The 23,223-nt window shown below is 43.3% G+C and overlaps 1 protein-coding gene and 1 pseudogene across 4 annotated transcripts in view; both read right to left on the reverse strand.

The window, feature by feature from the left end:
• Window positions 1-2,993: 2,993 nt before the first annotated feature.
• The window catches only part of CASR (calcium sensing receptor), a 71,177-nt gene continuing 50,947 nt past the window's right edge, over window positions 2,994-23,223 (reverse strand). For all 4 annotated transcript variants that reach the window (XM_003941648.4, XM_010352412.3, XM_010352411.3 and 1 more), the window contains exons 4-7: window positions 22,144-23,028; window positions 9,038-9,268; window positions 7,251-7,374; window positions 2,994-5,812 (exon numbers count right to left, since the gene is read on the reverse strand). In XM_003941648.4, the coding sequence (XP_003941697.1) occupies window positions 4,308-5,812; window positions 7,251-7,374; window positions 9,038-9,268; window positions 22,144-23,028 (2,745 nt within the window). In that variant the 3' untranslated portion in view covers window positions 2,994-4,307. The remainder of the gene's footprint in view (window positions 5,813-7,250; window positions 7,375-9,037; window positions 9,269-22,143; window positions 23,029-23,223) is intronic.
• Window positions 10,535-11,330, reverse strand: LOC104653492 (large ribosomal subunit protein P1 pseudogene; annotated as a pseudogene).

Below are 23,223 nucleotides of genomic sequence, written 5' to 3' on the forward strand. Positions count from 1 at the left end.
CCTGTGACAGGTTCTATCCTGTGCTTGTTGCATCCTTAACCCTTGCTTCACTCCTTGCATAATAACAAAGTTCACTTAAAGTTGTCATCCAAGTCTTGATATTTTTTCCATGATCTGGGCCAGGAAAACCAGCATCTCCCAGAGGCTGTGATCTCACTACAGCAACTTCTTCTCACCTACCCCAGTTCCACCCACCTTTGTGGGGGGGTCTTGTCTCCAGTGGACTCTTACAATGACCACCCAGGCTCAGACAGATGAGGGCCACCTCCTCTGGTGACTAGCCAGTACCCCTTATTGATGTCCCATTGTTCTTCTAACGCTAATGATTTCAAATGCCAGCAGATGAGCAAAGGGAAATTCTGGCTGGGCAGAGCCAGCCCACGGCTATGTGACTTCAGCCAGAGCAAAATGACAGACAACATTGCCTTGAGATGTGACTTTTGGAGATAAAGATAGGACAGGACCAACTTCCCCAAAATCAAAATTAATGCAGTTAGACAACTTATGACAATCATAGGGACCTTCAGGGTACTGATGTTACATGCTGATTGTTACCTCTAAAGTTCCAACCTAAATTCTTAAAATCTTTTAGGACACTTTCATTTGAGTGAATATCTTTTAAACTATGTAATGTCTCCAATTGTCAACAAACCGTAAGAAATATTTTTAAAAGCAATTAAAAGGTCATCATATATTTACCTCATGACTTCTTTCATTCAAGAGAAAAGCAAACACTAATTTGTGGAAGCTTCCATTTTCAGGTTTCTCCTATTGACAGATAATAGAATGAGACAACATGGCTGTGAATTTTCTGTAGCCAAAGCTGGGAAAGACTTAGAACATGAGGTTTATACTTTCCCAAGCAGATGTGGAGGAATAGAATATTAGAGGAGAACGAGTGAGCCAGGTGGAGGGAAGAGGACCACAGTGAGAGTAGGAATAGATCTCTGAGACAGGCCCTGGCTGCCAAAACTCAGGGAATGAGATGACAATACAAATGTAGTTGTTTTCTGTTGCTGCTGAAACAAATTACTGCAAACTTTGTGGCTTAAAACAACACAAACATATTGTCTACAGATCTGGATGTCAAAAGTCCTACAAGGATGTCACTGGGCTAAAATTAAGGTGTTGGCAGGGCTGCATTCCTTTCTGGACGTTGTAGGAGAGAATTGATTTCCTGGCATTTATTTGCCAGCTTCTAGAAGCAGCCTGCCTTCCTCAGCTCATGCCCACTTCCCTACGCAAAGGCAGCACTGGCCAGTGGTGTCTTTCTCATACTGTGTCGCTCTCACACTGACTCTTCTGCTTCTTTCACATTTGAGGGCCCTTGTGATTCTACTGGGCTCACCTGGATCATTTGGGACACTCTTCCTATCTCAAGGTCAGCTTATTAGCAATCCTAATTCCACTGTACTTTAATTCACCCTTGCCATGTGATGACATCGTCATAGGTTCTAGTGATAAGGAAGTGGGCATCTTTGGGTGACCATTATTCTGCCCACTGCGAAGTCCATTCAGGTTTGGAGATACATATCCTGTTTCTTCCCTGGTATCCTGGAAGCTGTTAGCCTCTATAAGGTCTCTGTACTATCCTGGGGAGACAGCAGTCAAGTAGACATGGCAGTGAGGGTGCCGGTGATTCCTGAGCCCCAGGGATGAGCATGGCAGTAGCTGCAAGAGCTAGCAAGTCCCACAGGGACTGACTGGTTAGGACAGTGAAGCATGAGTGAAAACCACCATGAATCCCATCATGAGACCAGATGAGGATGTGATGCCTTAGAGCACACCGGTGAGGGCCAGGTAAGATTGTTCTCAGCAATGTCATGAGGGAGCTGCTGATGGCTGAGGAGCCCCACTCCAACACTGCAAAAACCCTCCTGGGAGACGGAACGACCTCTGAATTGATCCCCAAACATCTAAGTTGGTTCAGAAAACACTGAAGTTACTGTGAAAACTGTGATTTGTCTAAGATGAAGTTTCTGTCACTAGGCTGGATGAGAATTTGGGATAGAAATTAAGTTGTTGTAGAAAAATAATGAAAGTTCATATTTCACACCCCTAATTTTGTGCTGAGTTGCACCTGCTACATATGAATTGGGACAGTGCTGCTCTATCTGCCTTTCTGACAATACTATTGGGAGAGATTTCTTTGCAAGCATTTGGTGAAATGAAAGCTCACTGTAAATCTGTGTTTTCCTCCTTAAGCTCCTTGGGTGAGGTGGACGTTGAAGTCAGACTCTGGAGGGAGAAGTATGTGACATTCTGTTGAGGCTGTTACTGCATGGCAGTTTTGAAACCATCACATTTTCAGCATTTTTTTTAAGAACAAGTAAAATGCTAAATAAAAATCCCCACTCAGCTCTGTGCTTTGCTCGGAGGCGTGACTGCAGGGGGCAATGGCTGGGTGGGGGCCAGTGCCCTTCCTGGGTGGGAGTGGTCACCTCACTGGGGTTGTCCTGAGTCATTGTCTTCTGCTCACACTCACGCTCCCACACGGTGCTCTCTAATGGTTTTTCATCATAATCTTAACAACTGTCAAGTCAACCAATTTGCTCTAAGAATCACTGAAAGGCACCCTTTTGGAAGAAAGTGGTCAGGAGAAAAAATCACCAAGAGCTGTAAAGTTTGAGGCCTGAGGAGATTTAATTGCAATGATTTGGCCTCAGCTTAAGAGAGCATTCAGAGTGTTCTGAGAAACTCCCCCCAGACTGTGATGGTCTTCACTGGATACTGGAGGCCCAGGCCCTGACACTGCAGGGACAAGGCATCAGGCCTCCTGAGGGGCTGACCAGCTTTCTGGCTTCCTCACCATGGGCCAGTGTTTCTAGGGCTGACCCCATGTGTTGGGCCCCAGAGCTCTTGGACTTATTACAGAGAAAGTGATTGTGATCAGTGGGTTAGTCAGTATAATTCGAATGCTTAATACGTATGTTTTGTTTTGTATTTGAAGTAAGTAAAAAAATAATCACTACGATAACAGTAATAATGTTAACTAATATTTATTGAATGCTTATTGTGTGCTAGGCACCAGGCTAAAGTACTTTACATACATTATCTTGTTTAATCCACTTAAGAGCTCTGAGGGGGAAGAATGATTATTATCCTCATTTTAGAGACGAAGACTCTGGAGCTTAGAGAGGTTAAGCTTCCCTACCTACAGTCACTCAGCTTGCAAGTGACCAAGCCAGGGCTTGAACCCTGGTCTGTCTCTCTGGCTCCAGAGCCCGAGTGACAAGCAGTATTAACGCCACTGCCGGAGAGAACATAGCTCTGACATTTAGGGATGGCTCTCCTGGAACCCTGCTTTCTTACCCTAGTAGCTATTAGCAAGCCAATAATTGGGAACTTACTCTGCACAGGGACAGGGTGGATCTGGCTTCAGGAATTCTTAGGGGTAGGGATGGGAGAGACTTCTGGACCCTTGAGACCTTGAAGGGACTCACATCAGGCTCAGCTTATGGGAGTGGGAATGGTAGGGGGGAGAACTGGAGCTCAATAATACTGCCTTATATAAACCCGACGGACATTTTTCAGTTTATATTGTCCATGGACTATTACAAAGGAAGCATTTTCCTAAGGATGAAGCTACATACAGGAATGTTAATTACAGATACAGCTCATTGGTTTAAGCAGTTCCTTCCCAACAATTTGAGGTGATTCTTGTGATCCTGGAATCTAAACATGGCATCACTATCATGTCCTGGACAGAATCAGACATGTGGTATAGGAAGGGCACAACCTTTCTGGATGTTACACAATAGCAGCAGCACGCAGGAGACCAGATAGCATATGGTTTTCATAAATAGGAAGAGATGCATTCTTCTTATGATGTGAACATTTAAAGTTCAGTTGGTTGTCAGGGTATTGGGTAGGACTGCTGACATACTGTCTTTCAGACTCTCAGCTCTGGTGGTGGCAAATTTGATGTCCCATCAATCTATACCCTCTGGAGGGTAGTTTAAAGCCATGGTTTCATCTCTGAGCTGTTGGGTGGGACAGAGCAGAGGAAGAGATATTAGATGTGGGTGAACAGAAAATCTGACCATGGAGATCTCAATGCTTTGACAAATGCAACCACAGAAACACAAGGCCCCCCCCCCCTTTTTTTTTTTTTTTTTTTTTTTTTTCAGTTTTAAAGGGAACATTGGTCAATTCACTGTCATTGAAAATGGTGTGACTAAATTCGGGCATTTGATGTGTCTATTATCCCTTCTTTCTCAGAGGAAAGGAGTCTGGGGTGATTCCTCATCCCTGGGACCCCAAGAAACCTCTCTGCATTCTCCCTAGAACAGTCTTCTCCTTCCATTTTATGAATGCAGTACATTTTCTGTGACAGTGCTGCCTCCACCACTGATGACAAAGCTCTGTGAGCTAGACACTACTAGTGCTGGGGACAACTCTTCAGGGTCCTCCACCTCTGGCCGGTGGTCTGCACCCACAGACCCTTGCAGACCTGTTTCCTGGACTGTCAGATCTGAGTCTGTTTCCCCACACTGCAGCGGGAGTAATGCCTGGTGTCGGGTCAGTGTATCACTGCTTTTCTGGGCCTCCAGGGAGTTCTGGTGCGTAGAATTCCTGTGGGCCATGGCGTTCTTCTGAGGCTCATCGAAGCTCAGTGAGAAGGTGACTGTGCCGCTGCCGAAGATGACCTTCTGCTTGCATCTGGGCTGCTGCTGCGATTGTTGCTGCTGTTGGAGGGTCAGGGACTGTTGCTGCTGCTCCTGCTGGGTTAGGGCCAGCGGCTGCTGCTGCTTCTGCCTCTCAGGCTGTGGGAATGGGTCTTCACTGTTGCTCTTGCTGCTGATGGAGGAGGAGGGGGTGGATCCAGTGGAGCCCCCAAGGCTGCTGGACCGCTTGCGGGAGACGTTGCTGCGGCGGAGTGTGGCCCGGGCAGCCACCTTGAAAGCGTGAGCCGCGGTGCTGCAACGCACCTCCTCGATGGTGTTACGGGATGGTTTGAAGAGAATGATATAGATCTTGTTGAAGAAGATGCATGCCAGCAAGCCAAAGCTGGCTGCCAGGATGGCAATCACCTCCACAGCAGAGACAAACTTGCCATAGGTGCTGGCGTAGGCTGGAATGAAAGAGATCCAGACGATGAAGAAGATGAGCATGCTGAAGGTGATGAACTTGGCTTCGTTGAAGTTCTCTGGCAGCTTCCGGGACTTGAAGGCAAAGAAGAAGCAGATGGCAGCCAGCAGGCAAGTGTAGCCAATCAGGAAGCCCAGTGCCATGAGTGAACCCTCGTGGCACGTGATGAAGATGATCTCATCCTCCAGCTCGTGATTGCGGTAGCTTGATGGGGGTGCAGTGTAGAGCCAGATCACACAGATGACGATCTGCATGAAGGTGCAGAGGAAAACCAGTAGGAACTGCAGGTTGAGCCCCCACCACTTACGGTGGAAGCTGGTGGGGATCTTGGCCTCAAACACCAGGAGGACGCGGTTGGTTTTCACCAGGATGCATGAGATGCAGAGCACGAAGCTGATGCCAAAGGCTGGCTGGCGCAGGCGGCACGTCCAGTCCTGGGGCTCCCCGATGAAGAACAGGGAGCTGGAGAAGCAGCAGAGCAGGGAGAAGAGGAGGAGGTAGGAGAGCTCGCGGTTGGTGGCCTTGACAATGGGCGTGTTGCGGAATTTGATGAACACACCCAGCACAAAGGCTGTTAGGAAAATGCCCAGCACGGCAAAGAGGGTAAGTGCGATCCCAAATGGCTCCGTCCACGACAGAAACTCAATCTCCTTGGCAATGCAGGAGGTGTGGTTCTCATTGGACCAGAAGTCATCTGGGCACTTGTTACAGGCACTGGCATCTGTAAAATGTCCCGGTGAAGAGTGAGTTACTGTGAGGCATAGACTAAAACGTATGAGTGTGCATGTGGTGGCGGGAATACATAGGTTATTGGATGTGGTCACTACATATTTTCTTCACTTTGATGAAATCATTTTGATTTTTACATTATCAAAAAATATGCTGAATGCTGACATGTTTAATAACATGGTTAATTTCATGTAACTCTGATGATTTTATTGTCAGTTTGTTTTCCCTTTGCACTTGACATGGGTGGGGGACCTTGCTTCCTTTAACACTACATGCTGATGGTTTATAGCAGGGAATGATCGACCTTGCTGGACAGGTGGCTGCCTTGCACACCAGAGGTCTAGCATCAACTCTTCACAGAAAGATTCAAGCCCAGCCTGATTTATTTATTTATTTAAATATTATTGTGTACTATTTGAGGTTTATAACATGGTGGTGTGGGATACATATGGGCGGTAAACTGGCTACTCTAATGAAGCAAATGAACATATCTGACATCTCACATGGAGACTGATTTATTTTGGATATATGGATGGTCTCTGTAGATATGCCAGAGCAGACTTCCTTTTAGATCAAGGCAGAGTATCCCACGCACATGATCTGTGCTTTCCTCACTCCACACCCACAGCTTTTCAATGAGGGAGGCTGCAAAGTCATTCAATTCACAGCTGTTTACTAAGTCTCTGCTAACTCCCAAGCAGTGTGCAGTTTGGGGCAGTGAAAGGAGCACGAGTTTTGCAGTTAGAGATCTGATGGAATCCTGGCCATGCTACTTACTAGTGATGTGACTTTGGTCACTTCTTAACCTCTCAGAGTCTCAATTTCCTAATTTGTAAAATGGAAGCAGCAATAATGCCATTATTGGGGTGAGGATAAAATGAGAAAATAATATCAACTATAGTTAATATTTATAGAGTACTTCTAATATGCCAAAGTTTTATTTAACAAATATTTATCTGGAATTTACCATATGTATTACCAATATTAATTTGTTTAATTCTTCAAACTCTATAGGATAGGTTTAATTATTATTCCCACCTAAAAATAACCTGAAGCACAGGAAAAACATAAGACAGACAGCAAATTCAGTGCCAGGCACCCAGCAGGCAATCTATCATGGCCTATTAACTCTGGAGCCTGGAGCAGACAGAACTTTTCTTCTAACAAGAAGAAAACATATTGGCCAGCAGTATAAAGTAAAAGAAAGATGTATAATAGGTGTTGTTAGCTTTTTTGGTATTAAAAGAACATTTAACATTCTTTTTCTATTGCACTTCCATGCCCAATCTTTTGTGATGCTCAGACATACTCTTGTTAAATGAGAAACTGTGCAAAACACCATCTCAGCCCAGCCCTTCCATGGGCTTCACTAGCTCCAGCCCTCCGAAGTGGACCAAGCCCTTCACAGTGCCCAAGAGGGGTTCTTTTACCTGTCTCGTCGCTGTACTCCCCATCAGGACACTCCACACACTCAAAGCAGCAGGTGGGCTCCCCCTCAATGATCCCTTTCCTGGTCCCTGCCAGGCAGTCTCGGCTGCAGTTGGAGAAGGGCACCTGGAGGACCGCACAAAAGTGAGTGGCTGGAGCTATAGGGTCAGGGGCCAGCCCTACAGCCTCTTCAGAACATTTAAGACGGAGGAGTTGGGGCACAGGAATCAGTGTGACAGATGCTGGACCCATTCCAGGCAAAGGGAGGTCCAGAAGTCCTTGGTTCTGACATCTGTGAAAGGGACAGATGCCTATGGGCAAGTGTGCACAGGCCCACACACACATGTGCATGCACACATACATACACACACACACTCATGGGATTCTGTGATGATCTAGGAAGAGCACCACTACTTTCTGCTACTTGAAAACAGAATGAAAAATCCTAAAACACTAGCCAACAGACTCAAGGGACATAAGAAAGAAAATGCATCATGACTGTGTTGGATTTATGTCCAGGAATGCAAAAAAATCTAATATTAGAAAAATCTATAAGTATTATTCACTAAATTAACAAATTAATGGAGAAAAACATCATATGATCATCAATAGATAAATAAAAAGCACTTCATGAAATTTAACACAAACTATTGATAAAAGCGTAGTAAAAAAGGAGTGGGAAGAAACATCTTCAACTCGAAAAAGGATACCAAAAACCTCTTATAGTAAACATTATCTGTATAGAGAAAATATTAAATGCATTTCCCTTGAAAACAAGGATGTCCACTATCACCACTACTCTTTAACTCTGCATTGGAGGTCCTAGCTAGTGGAATCAGACAAGAAAAATAAGTGCATACATTTTGAAAGGGACCAAATAAAACTGCAATTATTTGCAGATAACATGGTTGCCACAAAGAAAACCCCAAAGTACAACCAAATTATTAGAAACAACTGAAGAGCCGGCCCAGGCTAAAATGCCACAGACTATCAGTGTTCTTACCAGAATTTCATCAGTTTTTCTTAAAAACAAACAAACAAAAACCCTTCACCTTTGCTGTGTGCTCTTGGTTAACTTCCAGTTTGTTCCGTGGTTTTTGTCAGTTTTGTCCAATTTTATCATTGTTTCACCATTTCAGAAGTCTTGCTTCTATCTCATTCTTTCATTGCGCCAGCTAATTGAGGATTTATTCTAGAAATTTATTAGTTATTTCCTATCTAACAATCTATATGTTTCAAAGACAATAAATATATCATAAGAATGAAGTCCATCTTGCAACAGCATATGTATCTTAAAGGTAGAGAGCACTTCTCACTCATTTTTGTAACCCCAGGTACAAAGCCTGGAGTAATGCTTAATACATAGTGGGGCTCTTACTATTTCCATAATATCTATTTAATGAGTCTCCCCTCTACCTACTACTTTGTAAGATGTCTTACAAACATACAAAGCAGTAAAATAACTGTCATTGTTTCTAGCAGAAATGACTGACTTGACAAAAGACAATAGGGAAAGTTTTAGCCAAGGAAACTTTATGACTAGCTAGGGAGTCATATTTGTGAAAAATGAAACTATTTCAATACCATAGGAAGGCATGGGGCTCAGGTTCCGGGGATTCTTCTCTTTACACTAAACACTATGTATTTCACAGGGAGCCCCAAGATTGCATAGGCCAGAGAGTGCAGAGAAGTGGACTCTTTATTTTGGAAGTCCAGTGGGGAAGCCAAAGGCCCTCCCAAAGCCCAGCACAGTTTCCTGCCTCTAGCGGAGGCATATTTTCTGACCTACCTCCCTGGAGAACCCACTCCACAGGATTTTCTCCTCGTTGATGAAGAGTCTTTCTCCCTTCTTGGCATAGACGTTGTAATACCCAACTTCCTTAAACATGATGGAGCCATCCTCTGGGGAGAGGTGCCAGTTGATGATGGAATAGTTCCCTACCAGGTCACCACACTCATCAAAGGTCACCTGCTCCCCCATATTGTTGGTAAAGTTGAGGTGCCGTAGGTGCTTCAGGACCTAAAGAGGAGCAGAGATGAATAAGTACAAGCCACACGACTGCCACATACGACCAATAAGGTAGGCCGTGCCCTGCACAAGAACAGTAAACTATCTTGCTTCAATGAAGTGGGAGGAACGTGACGAGGAAGAGTCAGCTTTTTCTAATTCACACCAAAGTACTTGCATGTATTAGCAGCAGCCCTGATAAGCCATGGGCTTTAATTATTATTCAATTGTAGTTAGGGTAGGAAGCACCTTCTTGAAGATGGGGAAAGGAATGGGAAACATCTTACCTGGCAACTGGCCAGGTCAGAGATTCTGCAGGTGTGCCATCACCTGGTGGTGCCCCAGGAGGGGCCGGATTTATAATCTGGATCCCATCCCTGGCATCTTCTGAGCTGGGCTTTAGGGAAGGAGAGGAGAAATGGCTGAGAGCTCTTCTCAGCACTTTCTTTCCCTATGGTCCTGCTGCTGTGGAAGCGCTTTGCTGCCAAAATTCACAGGGGTGCACAAACCCTTAGTAGGAACACCCTTAGTAGGGGTGGAAGAAAGAAAGAGATGAAGCTGTGGGTGAAGCCCTGGCTATTATTGTTGTCAGAGCCATGGCAAATCCTTGAATTTTTATAAGGTTTTACATGTCGCAAAGCCTGTGCACAAAAAAGTCATCATGATAATTACTAACACATATCACATTTGCATTTAAACAGTTTAGATATCAGTCACTTGACTACCGTTGAGGCACAACCCTAAGTACTTTATATTCATTATCTAATCGAATCCTCATAACATATAGTATCAAGCTGATTTTATTGCTGGAGAAACTGAGGCACAGAAAACTTAAGTATCTCGTCCAGGGTCATAAGCCTGCGTTCTTAGTTGCTATACTCTACTGCAGCATCATTGGGCTCCTGCCTCTGCTTCCTCACATGCTCCTGACTTCAATCAAGAGGGGGCAGTGGGTGCCCAGCCACTTATCTTTCATGTGGGGCCAGCCTTGTGTCACTGTGGCACCATGTGAGACTAGGGCAGGGTCTAGCCTGTGAGTGTAGGACACAGCTTCCACTGTACCTCCTGAGTCTCCAGCACTTTCCCATTCTGAGCTATTTTTTGTTTGTTTTTTGTAGAGGCAGGGCCTCACGATGTTGCCTAGGCTGATCTCGAACTCCTGGGCTCAAGCGACCCTCCTGCCTCAGCCTCTCAAAGTGCTGGAATTAGAGGCATGAGCCACTGTGCCTGGCCATTTATCTTTATCTTTTTTTTTTTTTTTTTTAAGTTCAGCTTTTTATTAAACACATTATATAAAAGAGGTTTAGTCAAAAAGACCAAAGCTCATGTCATCATCAGACTCCTCGGATTCTTCTTTCTTTGCTTTCACTTTCTTCTCCTCAGCTGGAGCAGTAGCAGTGGAGGGGGCAGGAACTCCTGCTGGTGCAGCACCAGCTGCTGGAGCAGGTCCATCAGCCCCTGCATTGCACATGAGGCTTCCAACGTTGACGTTAGCCAGGGCCTTTGCAAACAAGCCAGGTCGAAAAGGTTCAACATTTATACTGGCTGCTTTAATGAGGGCATGGATTTTATCTTCCGTGACAGTCACCTCATCATTGTGCAGAATGAGGGCCGAGTGGATACCGGTGAGCTCGGAGGCCATGGCGTGGGCAAGTGTGGGGCTGGCGCTGCCGGATGTCGCCGGATGAAGTCAGGGCTCACCCCAACACGGCCTTAGCTTCCTCGGAAGGACCGAGTACCTTGGCGGCCGCTGAGGAAAGGCTGTCATGTTTTTAAGATACCTATAATCCAATGTCTAATCTGACAGTAGGACAAAGTTTGGGCTGCGTCCATCTAATGGATGACATTAGCAGGCCTTTCTGAGCCTACGTGAATCTGATGTGCCTGACAAAGACGCAGACTGAGCCAGCACCTCTCCTGTCCCATTCCACCCCAGGGATGACACTGCTTCTTAAGAGTTTGTATCTGTATTGACTTTATTTTTAAATAAACTTTTATTTATCGTAAGGAAGATTGAATACAGGAGAGGAGCCACTTGGATTTATCCATAAGTAGCTCCAAGATATGCTTGGGGGCAAAGTCCATGATAGACTATGTATGCTCACAGGCATACCACCCTGGGCACATCCCCTAACCTGCAGTCTGGGACCTCCTCACTGCTCCCCTGGTGGGTCCTGGCTGCCCTGACTTTTGACCCAGGCCTATGAAGGAGAGGGGCCCCTCACCCCCTGCTATCTGATTCTGCAACCAGAGCCGCTGAGCCATCCTCAAAAAAGATGGAGAACGACTCCTCCTAAGGATTTGTGCTCCCTGTGTTCTCCCAAGCCTTGCCACCTTCTCTGATGACTGACAACCTTATTTTTGCCTTCATTTTTACTGAGGCCTTAAGGCAGTCAGTGGAGAGGAGGTGTTCTAGACGTGTTTCTTTCTTTAACCTCCACCTCCTCTTCTTATCCCTCCTCGCTCTTGGGGTGACCTGACTTCCTCCTACCCAGAGTGGTGTACATCCTTTTGTCTCTACCCCAACATACCCCTGTCCTGACACATCCTCTTGCCCTCAGAGGGCCATGCAGTTCTTCTGCTCTTTAATACTGCCCCCACTCCTGCGTTGCTCGAAACCTTTCTCCTAGCAATTTGGGAATCTTTCTGACACAGCCAACTATCCTCCATGCCGTAATCATGCCCTTCTGACTTCCTGCTGGGGACCTACCAAGACTCAGATGAAATGTGCTTCAAACTTCTCCAGGTAGCTTCCAAAGCCCTCCATACTTTGGTCCCATGTACCTACCATGACTTGTCAGTGCAAATGTTTCATCCTAATCATATAGTTTCCACTGTCCTGTCCAAATGCCATGCTAGGCTTGTGTGTGTAACAGGAGATGAGAAGAGCGAAGAGGTAGGAAACTATCTCTTATTTGTACTTCCCATGTGCCAGGCTGTTCTAATACTTAATACACACTATGTCATCTAATCCTCACAACACCTCTGTGGATTAGAACTATTATTATCTTCATTTTCTACATAATGAAACTGAGGCATAGAAAGGTCAAGAAACTTGCAAAAGTCATACAGCCACTAAGTGCTGGAGCTGGGGCTTAAAATGTAGCTTTTCTGTAACACCGTCCTACACCTCCAATATAAACTGTTTACAGTGTCCATGGCAAATATTTGTCAGAGGTCAGTAATAACTTCCTCATTAAAATACATATATAATGGTAAAGCTATAGTAGTTAGCATACATTTCTTCTTCCTATTTAGGTTTCAACTCCTTAGTTCTTAACGTGCCAGGCAACAAGGTGCTTCTCTCCTCTGTCCACTAGTTCTCTGCAGTGGAACTCTCTGGGCATCAGGGTAGAAGTGGGGAGGGGAACTGAACAAGATCTTCTCGTAATTAGGTGGTCATCTTTCACACTGGTCAGACTGCACAGACAAGTGACTTAAAGCTCAACCTGGCCGGGTTCAGTGGCTCACACCTGTAATCCCAGCACTTTGGGAGGCTGAGGCGGGCAGATCACGAGGTCAGGAGATTGGGACCATCCTGGCCAACATGGTGAAACCCCATGTCTACTAAAATACAAAAAATTAGCCAGGCATGGAGGCAGGCACCTGTCATCCCAGTTACTCAGCAGGCTGAAGCAGGGGAATCACTTGAACCAGAGGGGCGGAGGTTGGAGTGAGCTGAGATCCTGCCATTGTACTCCAGCCTGGGTGACAAGCAAGACTCCATCTCAAACAAAACAAAACAAAACAAAACAAAGCTCATCTCTGGCTACAAGTCTTCTTCATTATTGTTGACACGGCTGGAAATTTCCACCATAATCCTAACTTAAAAGGAGAAACAATAAAAAAATGATTTTCTTAAAGTTTATAAGTATTCATTTAAAAACTCATGATAAATATAAGACTGGGTTTTTATACTACTGGAATCAATCAACCAGGAAATATTTAGAGGATATCCACTGTCCTGAACTGGGCTGCAGAGCTACAAGACATGATCATCCCATCCTCATGGAGCTTTCATATAGAACAGGAGATAAAATATAAGACATGAATATTCAATGAAGCAGTAAACAGTGCAAGATAAAATATAGTTAACTGCTAACTTACGGGCTATCATCTGTAACTACAGAGAAATTCAGAGGAGATAGAAATTAAGAAGGGCTGAAATAATCAATGCAGGCTTGAGGAATAGTAAATATTTTGGCTGGCAAAGGACAGAGGGATGAAAGGTGTTAAAAACAGTGGAAGAACATGGGCAAAGACATCACATTAGGAATAGACATGATGCATTATGGGGCCAGAAAAGCAATCAATTTCTCAAGAATTGTGTATGTACTAGAGAACAAAGGGAAATATGGTAGATAAATAAAGAGCCATGGCAAAAAAAGAGGCTAGATTTCATATCAAAAAGGTATGGGATTAGATAAGAAAAGGGTTGATAAAAATGTAGAGAACTGCGTAATATTCCATGGTATATATGTACCACATTTTCCCTATCCAGTCTATCATCGTTGGGCATTTGGGTTGGTTCCAGGTCTTTGCTATTGTAAACAGTGCTGCAATGAGCATTCGTGTGCACGTGTCCTTATAGTAGAATGATTTATAATCCTTTGGATATATACCCAGTAATGGGATTGCTGGGTCAAATGGGATTTCTATTTTTAGGTCCTTGAGGAATCGCCACACTGTCTTCCACAATGGTTGAATTAATTTACATTCCCACCAACAGTGTAAAAGTGTTCCTATTTCTCCACATCCTCTCCAGCATCTGTTGTTTCCAGATTTTTTAATGATCCCCATTCTAACTGGTGTGAGATGGTATCTCAATGTGGAATATTACGCAGCCATCAAAAACGATGAGTTCACGTCCTTTGTAGGGACATGGATGAACCTGGAAACCATCATTCTCAGCAAACTGACACAAGAGCAGAAAATCAAACACTGCATATTCTCACTCATAGGCGGGTGTTGAACAATGAGAACACATGGACACAGGGAGGGGAGCACTGCACACTGGGGTCCGTTGGGGGGAAATGGGGGAGGGACGGGGGGGTGGGGAGGTGGGAAGAGATAGCATGGGGAGAAATGACAGATACAGGTGAGGGGACGGAAGGCAGCAAACCACACTGCCATGTGTGTACCTATGCAACAATCTTGCATGTTTTTCACATGTACCCCTAAAATGCAATAAAAAAAATTCAATTAAAAAAAAATGTAGAGAACTTGGAATTCTCCATAGACTGCTGGTGGGGATGTAAACTGGTACAGCCACATGGGAAAAAAAGTCTGTCAGTTCCTTAAAAAGTTAAACATGGCCAGACACGGTGGCTCGCACCTGTAATCCTAGCACTTTGGGAGGTTGAGGCAGGCGGATCACGAGGGCAAAAGATGGAGACCATCCTGGCCAATATGGTGAAACCCTGTCTCTATTAAAAATACAAAAATTAGTTGGTAGTGGTGGCACATGCCTGTAATCCCAGCTACCTGGGAAGCTGAGGCAGAAGTATCTCTTGAACCTAGGAGGTGGAGGTTGCAGTGAGCTGAGATAGCACCACTTTACCCCATCCTGGGCGACAGAGTGGGACTCCATCTCAAAAAAAAAAAAAAAAAAAAAAATTCCACAAAGAAAACCAACTCAAGATGGCTTCACTGATGAGTTCTGCCAAACATTTAAGGAAGAAGTAATACCGATTCTATGAAGTCTTACAGAACTTTATCAAAAGGGAGTCAATACTGCCAAACTCATTCTGAAGTCATCATTCCTCAGACACCAACATCAGACAAAGATATTACAAGAAAATAAAACCATAGACCAATAGTCCTCATGAACATGGAAGCAAAATTTCTTAACCAAATTTTAGTAAATCAAACACACAAATATATGTACAAAAAAGAATATATATTATGACCAAGTAGGATTAATCCCAGGAATGAAAGTTTGGTTTGATGTTCAACTACATTAACATACTACCAAAAGAGAAACCATATGATTATCTGAATAGGTACAGAAAAAGCACTGATAACATCCAACTCCTATTTCTTATAAAAGCTCTAGACGGCCAGGCGCAGTGGCTCAAGCCTGTAATCCCAGCACTTTGGGAAGCCAAGGCAGGTGGATCACGAGGTCAAGAGATCGAGACCATCCTGGTCAACATGGTGAAACCCCGTCTCTACTAAAAATACAAAAAATTAGCTGGGCATGGTGGCGCTTGCCTGTAATCCCAGCTACTCAGGAGGCTGAGGCAGGAGAATTGCCTGAACCCAGGAGGCGGAGGTTGTGGTGAGCTGAGATCGCGCCATTGCACTCCAGCCTGGGTAACAAGAGCGAAACTCCGTCTCAAAAAAAAAAAAAAAAAAAAAAAAAAGCTCTAGGCAATATAGGAGTAAAAGGGATCTTCCTCAATCCTATAAAGGGGATCTATGAATGTTAACATCATAGTTAGTAGTGAGAAACTGAATGCTTTCCCCCTGAGATCAGAAGCAGACAAGAATGCCTGTTTTTACTATATCTATATGATTATACTGGAAGTTCTAACCAGTTCAACTGGGTTGAATCAGGCTGAATAAGACTGAAAATATGATCTAAATTTTAAACTAAAAAAAAAACAAACAAATAAATAAAAAGGCCACAACAATTTTTTAAAAGTTGTTCTTTTCTTCTGTCAGGTATATTGATTAGTACAAATTAGGCTAATAAATTGTTCCTGATAAAGATTCTTAGGAGATCTACATCAGTTAAAAATATAAGAATAATGTAAAATTTAATAGTTTCTGGATTTTTATGCCTCAATACCCCTGTTTATACTCTTAAAATCCTTACCAAAACATGTTTTCCTTCATGTAATTTATGTTGAGGATAAAGCAGAACTAAGTTTCAGCCCGTTTATGAAGTCAGCATTACTGTGATTTTGTTGTGTGAGAGGTTTCTGACCACTTCTCTGAGATCACTGACTTCCCTTATCTAGGTACTCTTACTGTCCTCTCAGGGTTATTTTTGTCCCATTTTCTTTCTTTATTCATTTGTTTATTCAACAAGCATTTATTGATGAACCACTACTGGTCAAACAGGAATTGTTTTAGGAAAAAGAAAATACAATAATATTCAAGATGGACAAAGAGATGTTTAATATACTCCAACCTGGTTAGTTATGTCCTCTCTGAATTATTTGTACACTATATTTTCTCTTTGTGTAAGGACTGAGGTGTCAGGACAATTGGTGAACACCCAGGATTCAAGGCAGTGGACAAGTGTTTTCACTTGGATACCACTGGCTGATCTGGCAGCCTCTCAGGAGCTAGAAGGCATGTGGTGCCCAGAGGGCAAAACTGTTTCTTTTAGCAACTCCCTTGGCCTCTTCAGGGAACAGATCACCTGGAACAGATGTGGCTTTCTTACTAGCTAGATACATGACTTTAGGAAAATTACTCTGACCTCTCTGGATCTTACCTTCTTCACCTACAAAAGAATAATACTCAAGACTAATATTTACTAAACATAGTATGTGGGCACTATTCTAAGCACTCCGTGCATATTAATTAATGTTATCCTCATAATAAACTTATACATTTCATGATCTCTATTTCTCAGGTGAGAGAGAAAATTGAGGCACAAGGACACTATGTGACTGCCCAAGGTCATAAAGCAATCAGGTGGCAATTAAAATTTAAACCAACTCAGTCTGGCGTGAGAGCCCAAACTGTTAACCATTACACTATACTACCTACTCACATTCAGGAGTGAAATTAGACATCTACTAAGTTGTCTACAACTAGTTATAACACGTTAACTGGCATAATATGTAGGTTGAGAGGAAATGGACATATTTTAAAAATGGAATGGTGGAGATCTGCAATGCTTGTGGCAACACAAGAAGCCATACTTGGGAAAATGGTCTAACCTGAATGGCACCCTGATCCCCATGCGCAGCCAGAACTTCCCTACCTGGGGACTTTACATTATTTTTTCATCAATTTTTTTGAGTTATAATTTATATGCACTGTGTATAGTTCTGAGTTTGGGCAAATGTATATGCCTGGTAACTATCACTGCCACCACCCCAAAAGGTTCTGTGGTGTCCCTTAAAGCCAACCTCCACCCACTCAAAGTCTTAGGCCACCACTGATCTGCTTTCTTTCTGTTAGTGGAGACAGAATATTGCATAAATGAAATCATACACTCTGTATTATTTTTTAAGTCTGTATCCTTTTGCTTACTTAGCAGGATATTTTGTGAGCTTTCCTCCAAGGAACAGATCCTTCTTCATATCCACAAATCCTATCTACCCTTCAAGGCTCATCTCAAATGATACGTTTTACTTTTTTCCTTACTTCAAATCCTAACCTGAATTATATTGAAGTATTTCCTCACAGTAGGCATATACATAAAATCACATGAGTGTGGATTTTTTTCTATTCAAAATTTGTATGTTATCCACTTATAATAAATCAATTTTTATATTTACCAAGTCATATCTCTAAGTCACCTCTTTAAAGATCTTTAATATTTTTGGGGGGCAGGTTGACTTGCAAGTTTTGCATTTAGACATTTTATTTTCTGCATAATATCTTGCCTTTAGCTCACATAACAGGGAAGATGTAGATGAAAACCATTTCACCCTTAAGAGCAATGACAGGGAATTTTTAAAATGATAATCATCGACCCACAAAAAAGCAACATAAGTTAAAAGATAATTTAGATATCTGCCCCGGAGAGAACACTTTTTTGCTTTTAAAAATGTTTTAAAAAGGAACTGACAGTTCCTTTTAAAATGTAATATAAAATTTTACTTGAGATTATTATTCAGTACAATAATGCTTCCCAATTTTTTTTTTATTTGGGAAGTAATATGAGGAAAAAGATTAAATGACGGGGAAGAGAAACAAAAAAAAATCTAGTAGAAAGATCTGAACATAGGAGAATTGCTTGGACCCAGGAGGCGGAGGTTGCAGTGCACTCCAGCCTGGGTAACAGAGCAAGACTGTGTCTCAAAAAAACAAAACACAAACAACAAAAAAGATCTGAATATAGAAGATAAGATATAGACACAAAGAGACTTACAGGCTCACAAAGAAAACACCACCAAGAAAAACACATAGATCTAAAAGAAGGGCAAATACAGGACATGCATACACTTAGAAGGTAACATATTGTTTTATGCCATAATATTCCCATCTTGTGGTCTTTTAGGGTATTTCCCCTAAAAGATTTTAAAGTCAAACTGTTTCCCATTATAAGCATAAATGGGAATCACCTCTTTGCACACATGCTAAGTTGCGTCAATTGAATTAAGCTGAACGCTAGAGACTAGAAACCCCCGACTCTGGTCTAGGACTTCCAGCTCTTACACAGATAATGAAGACCAGGTCACACAGATAATGAACTTGATGCTTCTTGTCCAATTCCTGTGCTAAGAGCATGGGGGAAGATACAGGTTCTATTCCCTTCTCTAACCCCAGCCATGTTTTCTTATCCCCCTTCCATCTTTGGCTCTCCCGACAATTTATCCCCCTTTCCCCAACTTCCAGCAGTACCAGCAATTCCTAGAAAGATCAACTCAATCTGACTTCTATCCCCAGCACAGTTGCATGCCTGTTTTTTGACTATAAAGCGTTGGTGTGAGAAGCAGGAAAGTAGGAAGCACACCTTGTGCATGATCATCCTGAGAGAAGAAAGAAGGTTGCTCCGTACTTACATACGTGATATTCCATTCAAACTTGATGGTGAGCACGTGACCAAAGCTTGTCCAAACAGAGCCTAGAATACCTTTGCCACAGTGATTGATTCAAGAATAGGTTGTGGCTCAAACAGTTCCCTGCAAAGGCCTCTAGGTAGTGTTGACAGGTCAAATCAACTTGACTGCTATTTACTCATTCATTCACTCTATGAATATTACAGTGTCAGGCATTCTGCACATAGTGCTGAACAATACAGGCATGGTTCAAACATCTTTAATATTTTTTTGGCCAGGTTGACTTGCAAGCTGAGAAGGGGTTTAAGAAGGCCTTGGGGGTCTTCAGGAAGAGGTCAGGAGGCAATAGTGAGTTGTATGCTCATAAATCACCTGCTAGTGCTACTTTTGAGGCATATGTGTTGATTGATTTATTTTGGGGGGAGGGAAGGGAAAGGTCCACAAGAGAAAAAAATTGTGATTAACCCTTATAACCAGAATTTTAACTAATAAATGTCTATTTCAGTCAATTGAAGAGCTGTGGAAGCTCAAGCTGGGTATATAAACAGCAAAAATGAGGAAGCAAGAATAATCAGAAAGTGTGTTGTGGGGGTATAGTTTGAAAAGGCTTTCAGGGGAAAGCGGATTTTGAAAATGATGTAAATGTTCATGGTGGAAAATGATATAGTAGAGATAAAAACTGATGGCCCTTCTGGTGTGGGCTATGGCCTATGCAAAGATGCTGTGCCAAAAATTAATAAGTGATTTGTGAAGAGGTGTCATGCAGGCTGGCTTATAGGGGAGGAACTGAGAGAAGGCAGACATAGAGTTCCAGCTGGAGACTTGGGTTAGATTATAGGTCTTAATAATGAGAATGAATAATTGCTACTTATCTCCTGGCCAAGATTTCAAATTCTGGAATGCCCAGCCGGCATCCTGGGTTCCTGAGCTCAAAGGAGACCTACAACAAGCACTCAGGACATTTTGGCCAATATCCCGTTATTCCTCCCTAGAGCTCTGATCCCATTTTCCTATCTGTGCTCTCTCCTAGAGGGATTTTGCCAGACCGTGTATGAGTCAGGAGAACATATCTTTCCCCGGGCCACGGTTGGGTGAGGTGTCTGTGTAGTGGACATTTTGAATGTTGGCTGCTTTGCTCCTATTTCTTCCTCCTTTTGGTAATGGCATCCTGACGTCCCAGTAGAGATTCACTCCCCTCTTACTCTAAGTGTATGTAGTTGGGAGGACTCGTAGCATCAAGGAGGAATCCATGACCTAGGAATGGTCAATAAACTTGGCTTCTGGGACTTTTACAGGGTATCCCAGGAAGCAAGGAGATCCTGGTTTCAAGATGCTACAGAGGCTGAAAACTGCTGACTGGGGAATGAAGAACAGAAAGATGAAATGAAAATACCTAGCTGCACCTGGAACACTTCTGATGTTCTCAGTAACACAACCCACTACATTTCCTCTTTTTTTTGTTGTTGTTTATGCCAATTCAGTTAGGGCTTTCTATTATACAACTAAAAGTCCCAATTGTGACTGTAGCCTGTCATGGCTTTTTCCTTACAGGTTCAAGCTCTGGTTTTGACCTTCTGGATTTTCTTTCCTCATCTGGAAAAGGAGTAATTGGAGAGTAGAACTGCAAAGTTTCCCCCCTGAAGCCTGATTTCCCTTCAACCACACCCTCGTCTTGCAGTTTTTTTCAAGAGCTCAGGTCCTTCTTGCATTGGACATGAAAGGTAAGAAAGAAAAGATGATAATATCAACCACCTAAAAGATTGCTCCTTTACTCTGCTACTGTAAACCCCACACCTTAACATCATCACTACTGAAGACTTCAGAGTGCTTGACCTTTATTATAGCACCTCTATCTTGGCAGAGTAGGGGTTCTGCGAGAAGAAGGAAACCCACAGAAGTTAGAAATTTTAGCCAACAGTGATGGTTGGGTGAGAGGTTCCCATACAAGAAGAGCTGGGAATTTGCAGATCCAGGCTCATTTGGCCAACTTAGACAGTCACTCCTTGTCTTTCATGAGAATCTCTACAGTGACTGATACAAGTTGTATGCTCTTTGCTTCTTGGTATCCTTCTCAAAGGGTTTGCGGTGGTTGGGTTCTGTGTACAGAGGTATTCTAGTTATCATTTGTAACCTAATTGATGGATTAATTAGAGGTATACTAAAATCCTACTATAATAATCACACATCTGTTAGAGCTTGAAAGTTTACAAACTGCTTTCACATATATCATGTCATTTAATAGTCAAAAGAACCTTGGGTGGAAAGTAGGCTAGACATAAAGTCTGTGTCACAGATGGAGACACTATGACTTAGAACCTCGGTTTGCCTAAGATCACACAGCTAGGAAATGGGGGAGCTGGAGGCTTGGACATTCCATTCAAATTAAGGGATCCCTGCTCTCTCCACTGTCACGCAATGTCTCTGATAGTCAGTTTGGAACTAAGGAAAATACAAAAGGAGTGTAAAACATGGTCTGGTTGAAAAAACAAGGCACATATGCAAGACCCAAACAGCTATTTAGGATATAAGCCCATGAAATGAAAAAGATTATGATGTCTCTCCTGTGTGTAAGTCAAAAATACAAAACAAGACTAAACAAATGTGGGAACTCTGCTTAAGTTCTGATTTTTTCTGTGGTAATGACTTCAGTGTTCCTTTTTGAAACATTCAATATCAAATCTTTTAATAAAGAGTTTTGGGTTTCTATGCCTTTGATTTGCTTTTGTCCTAAGCCATGCTTAGCTGACCTGCTGGGTGGCTTGGTATAGGCTGTGAGTAATGTAATGGCTAAAGTGGTGGCTGAACACAGTACTACTAGCTTTATGCCACTTAGTATATGGAATGTAATAGGTACTAAACAAACACTTCTTACTCTCAAGGGAACAATATTGACCCTATAGACATTAGAAAAATACCCCACTCATTACTAAATCTGTTCTGGGATATTTGAACACTTTTAGGGACCATACTTAGGTATTCTGAACCTCTGGACTAAAGAACAGTTGAGCCAAGGCTTTAAATAGATAATCAAATTACTACCAATTTTTCACAAATCAGTTGCCACTTTGAATCCAAAACTCCTTTAGTGGCCTCATCTAAATACTTCCCTTTTCCAGTAACTACTATCTTTCTTGCCTGGAGTTGCAACCCAACTCTGCCTTCTTATACAGCAAATTGCTATCTCAGTGAAGGACGCACCTGCCATGCCTCAACTTTCTTGATGTCTGCACAGGAGCCATTGGTGAAGAGCCCTCTCCCAGGTGAGCAGGTATATATATCTTGCAAGGCGTGGGCAATGGAGTAGACTGCTAAGTACACATTGTAGGATATCCGTAAATGTGTGTAATCTATGTAAGGGGTCTCCACACTGCTGATGTTCTCATCCCCTGTACAGAGGGGTCGGAAGGCTGTCGAGCTGTTGCTAAACCTGCCACCACTTTCTTCGTGACCTCTCAGAAAGGTGTCCACGGGTAAAGGTCCTTTCACACCTTCTTGGAGGTGGCAGTTAAATGTTTCTTCCCAAAACTCCTTGGCAAAACCATTGTGGACAGACTTCCTGGGATGGACCTTCTTCAGGAATTCCCGGAACCCTGGGATCTGCCCAGCCTTCAGAGCGAATCCAATGGTGCCTCCAACCACATGGAAGTACTCGGGCATGGCAATCAGGGAGGAGCTGGCCCAGGCCTCACTGGCCAGCCAGATCTTGCCTGTGATATTGCGCCGGACAATCTCCTTGATGAGGGGCTCGAGGTCAGGGCCACTGGAGAAAACCACGATGACTTTGGCTGTGGAATTCTGAATCACCTCCACCACCTGCTGGATCTCTTCCTCATCAGAGTACTGGGAGATGAGTTCACTGAAGTCGATGCAGATGTCCCTTTCCTCAGCTTCCTCTCGGAATTTCTCAATCCCCGGCCGCCCGTAGTCATCATCAGCTGCAATTGTGCCCACCCAATTCCAGCGGAAATACTCGATGATGTCTGCCATGGCGGTGGCTTGGTGCTCATCATTGGGGATGGTTCGGAGAAAGGACTTGAATTGATTCTTGTTGCTGAGGAGTCTGCTGGAGGAGGCATAACTGACCTGGAGAGAACCAAGGACGCAGTGAATAAGTGAATGAGGGAGGGAAGGAGGGAGGGAGGGAAGGAGGAGGTGCTAAGGGAGCCTCCAGGCTGTTGTGGAGGTGGCTTTCTGAGCATGCCTTGGTCTCATTTATCAACTATGCTGTTCATTGTGTGCAGGATGAAAGGGCAAGGAAAAGCAGCATCTGTTCTACTC

The sequence above is a fragment of the Saimiri boliviensis genome, chromosome 8 (assembly GCF_048565385.1).
Source record: "Saimiri boliviensis isolate mSaiBol1 chromosome 8, mSaiBol1.pri, whole genome shotgun sequence".
NCBI classification, from domain to species: domain Eukaryota; kingdom Metazoa; phylum Chordata; class Mammalia; order Primates; family Cebidae; genus Saimiri; species Saimiri boliviensis.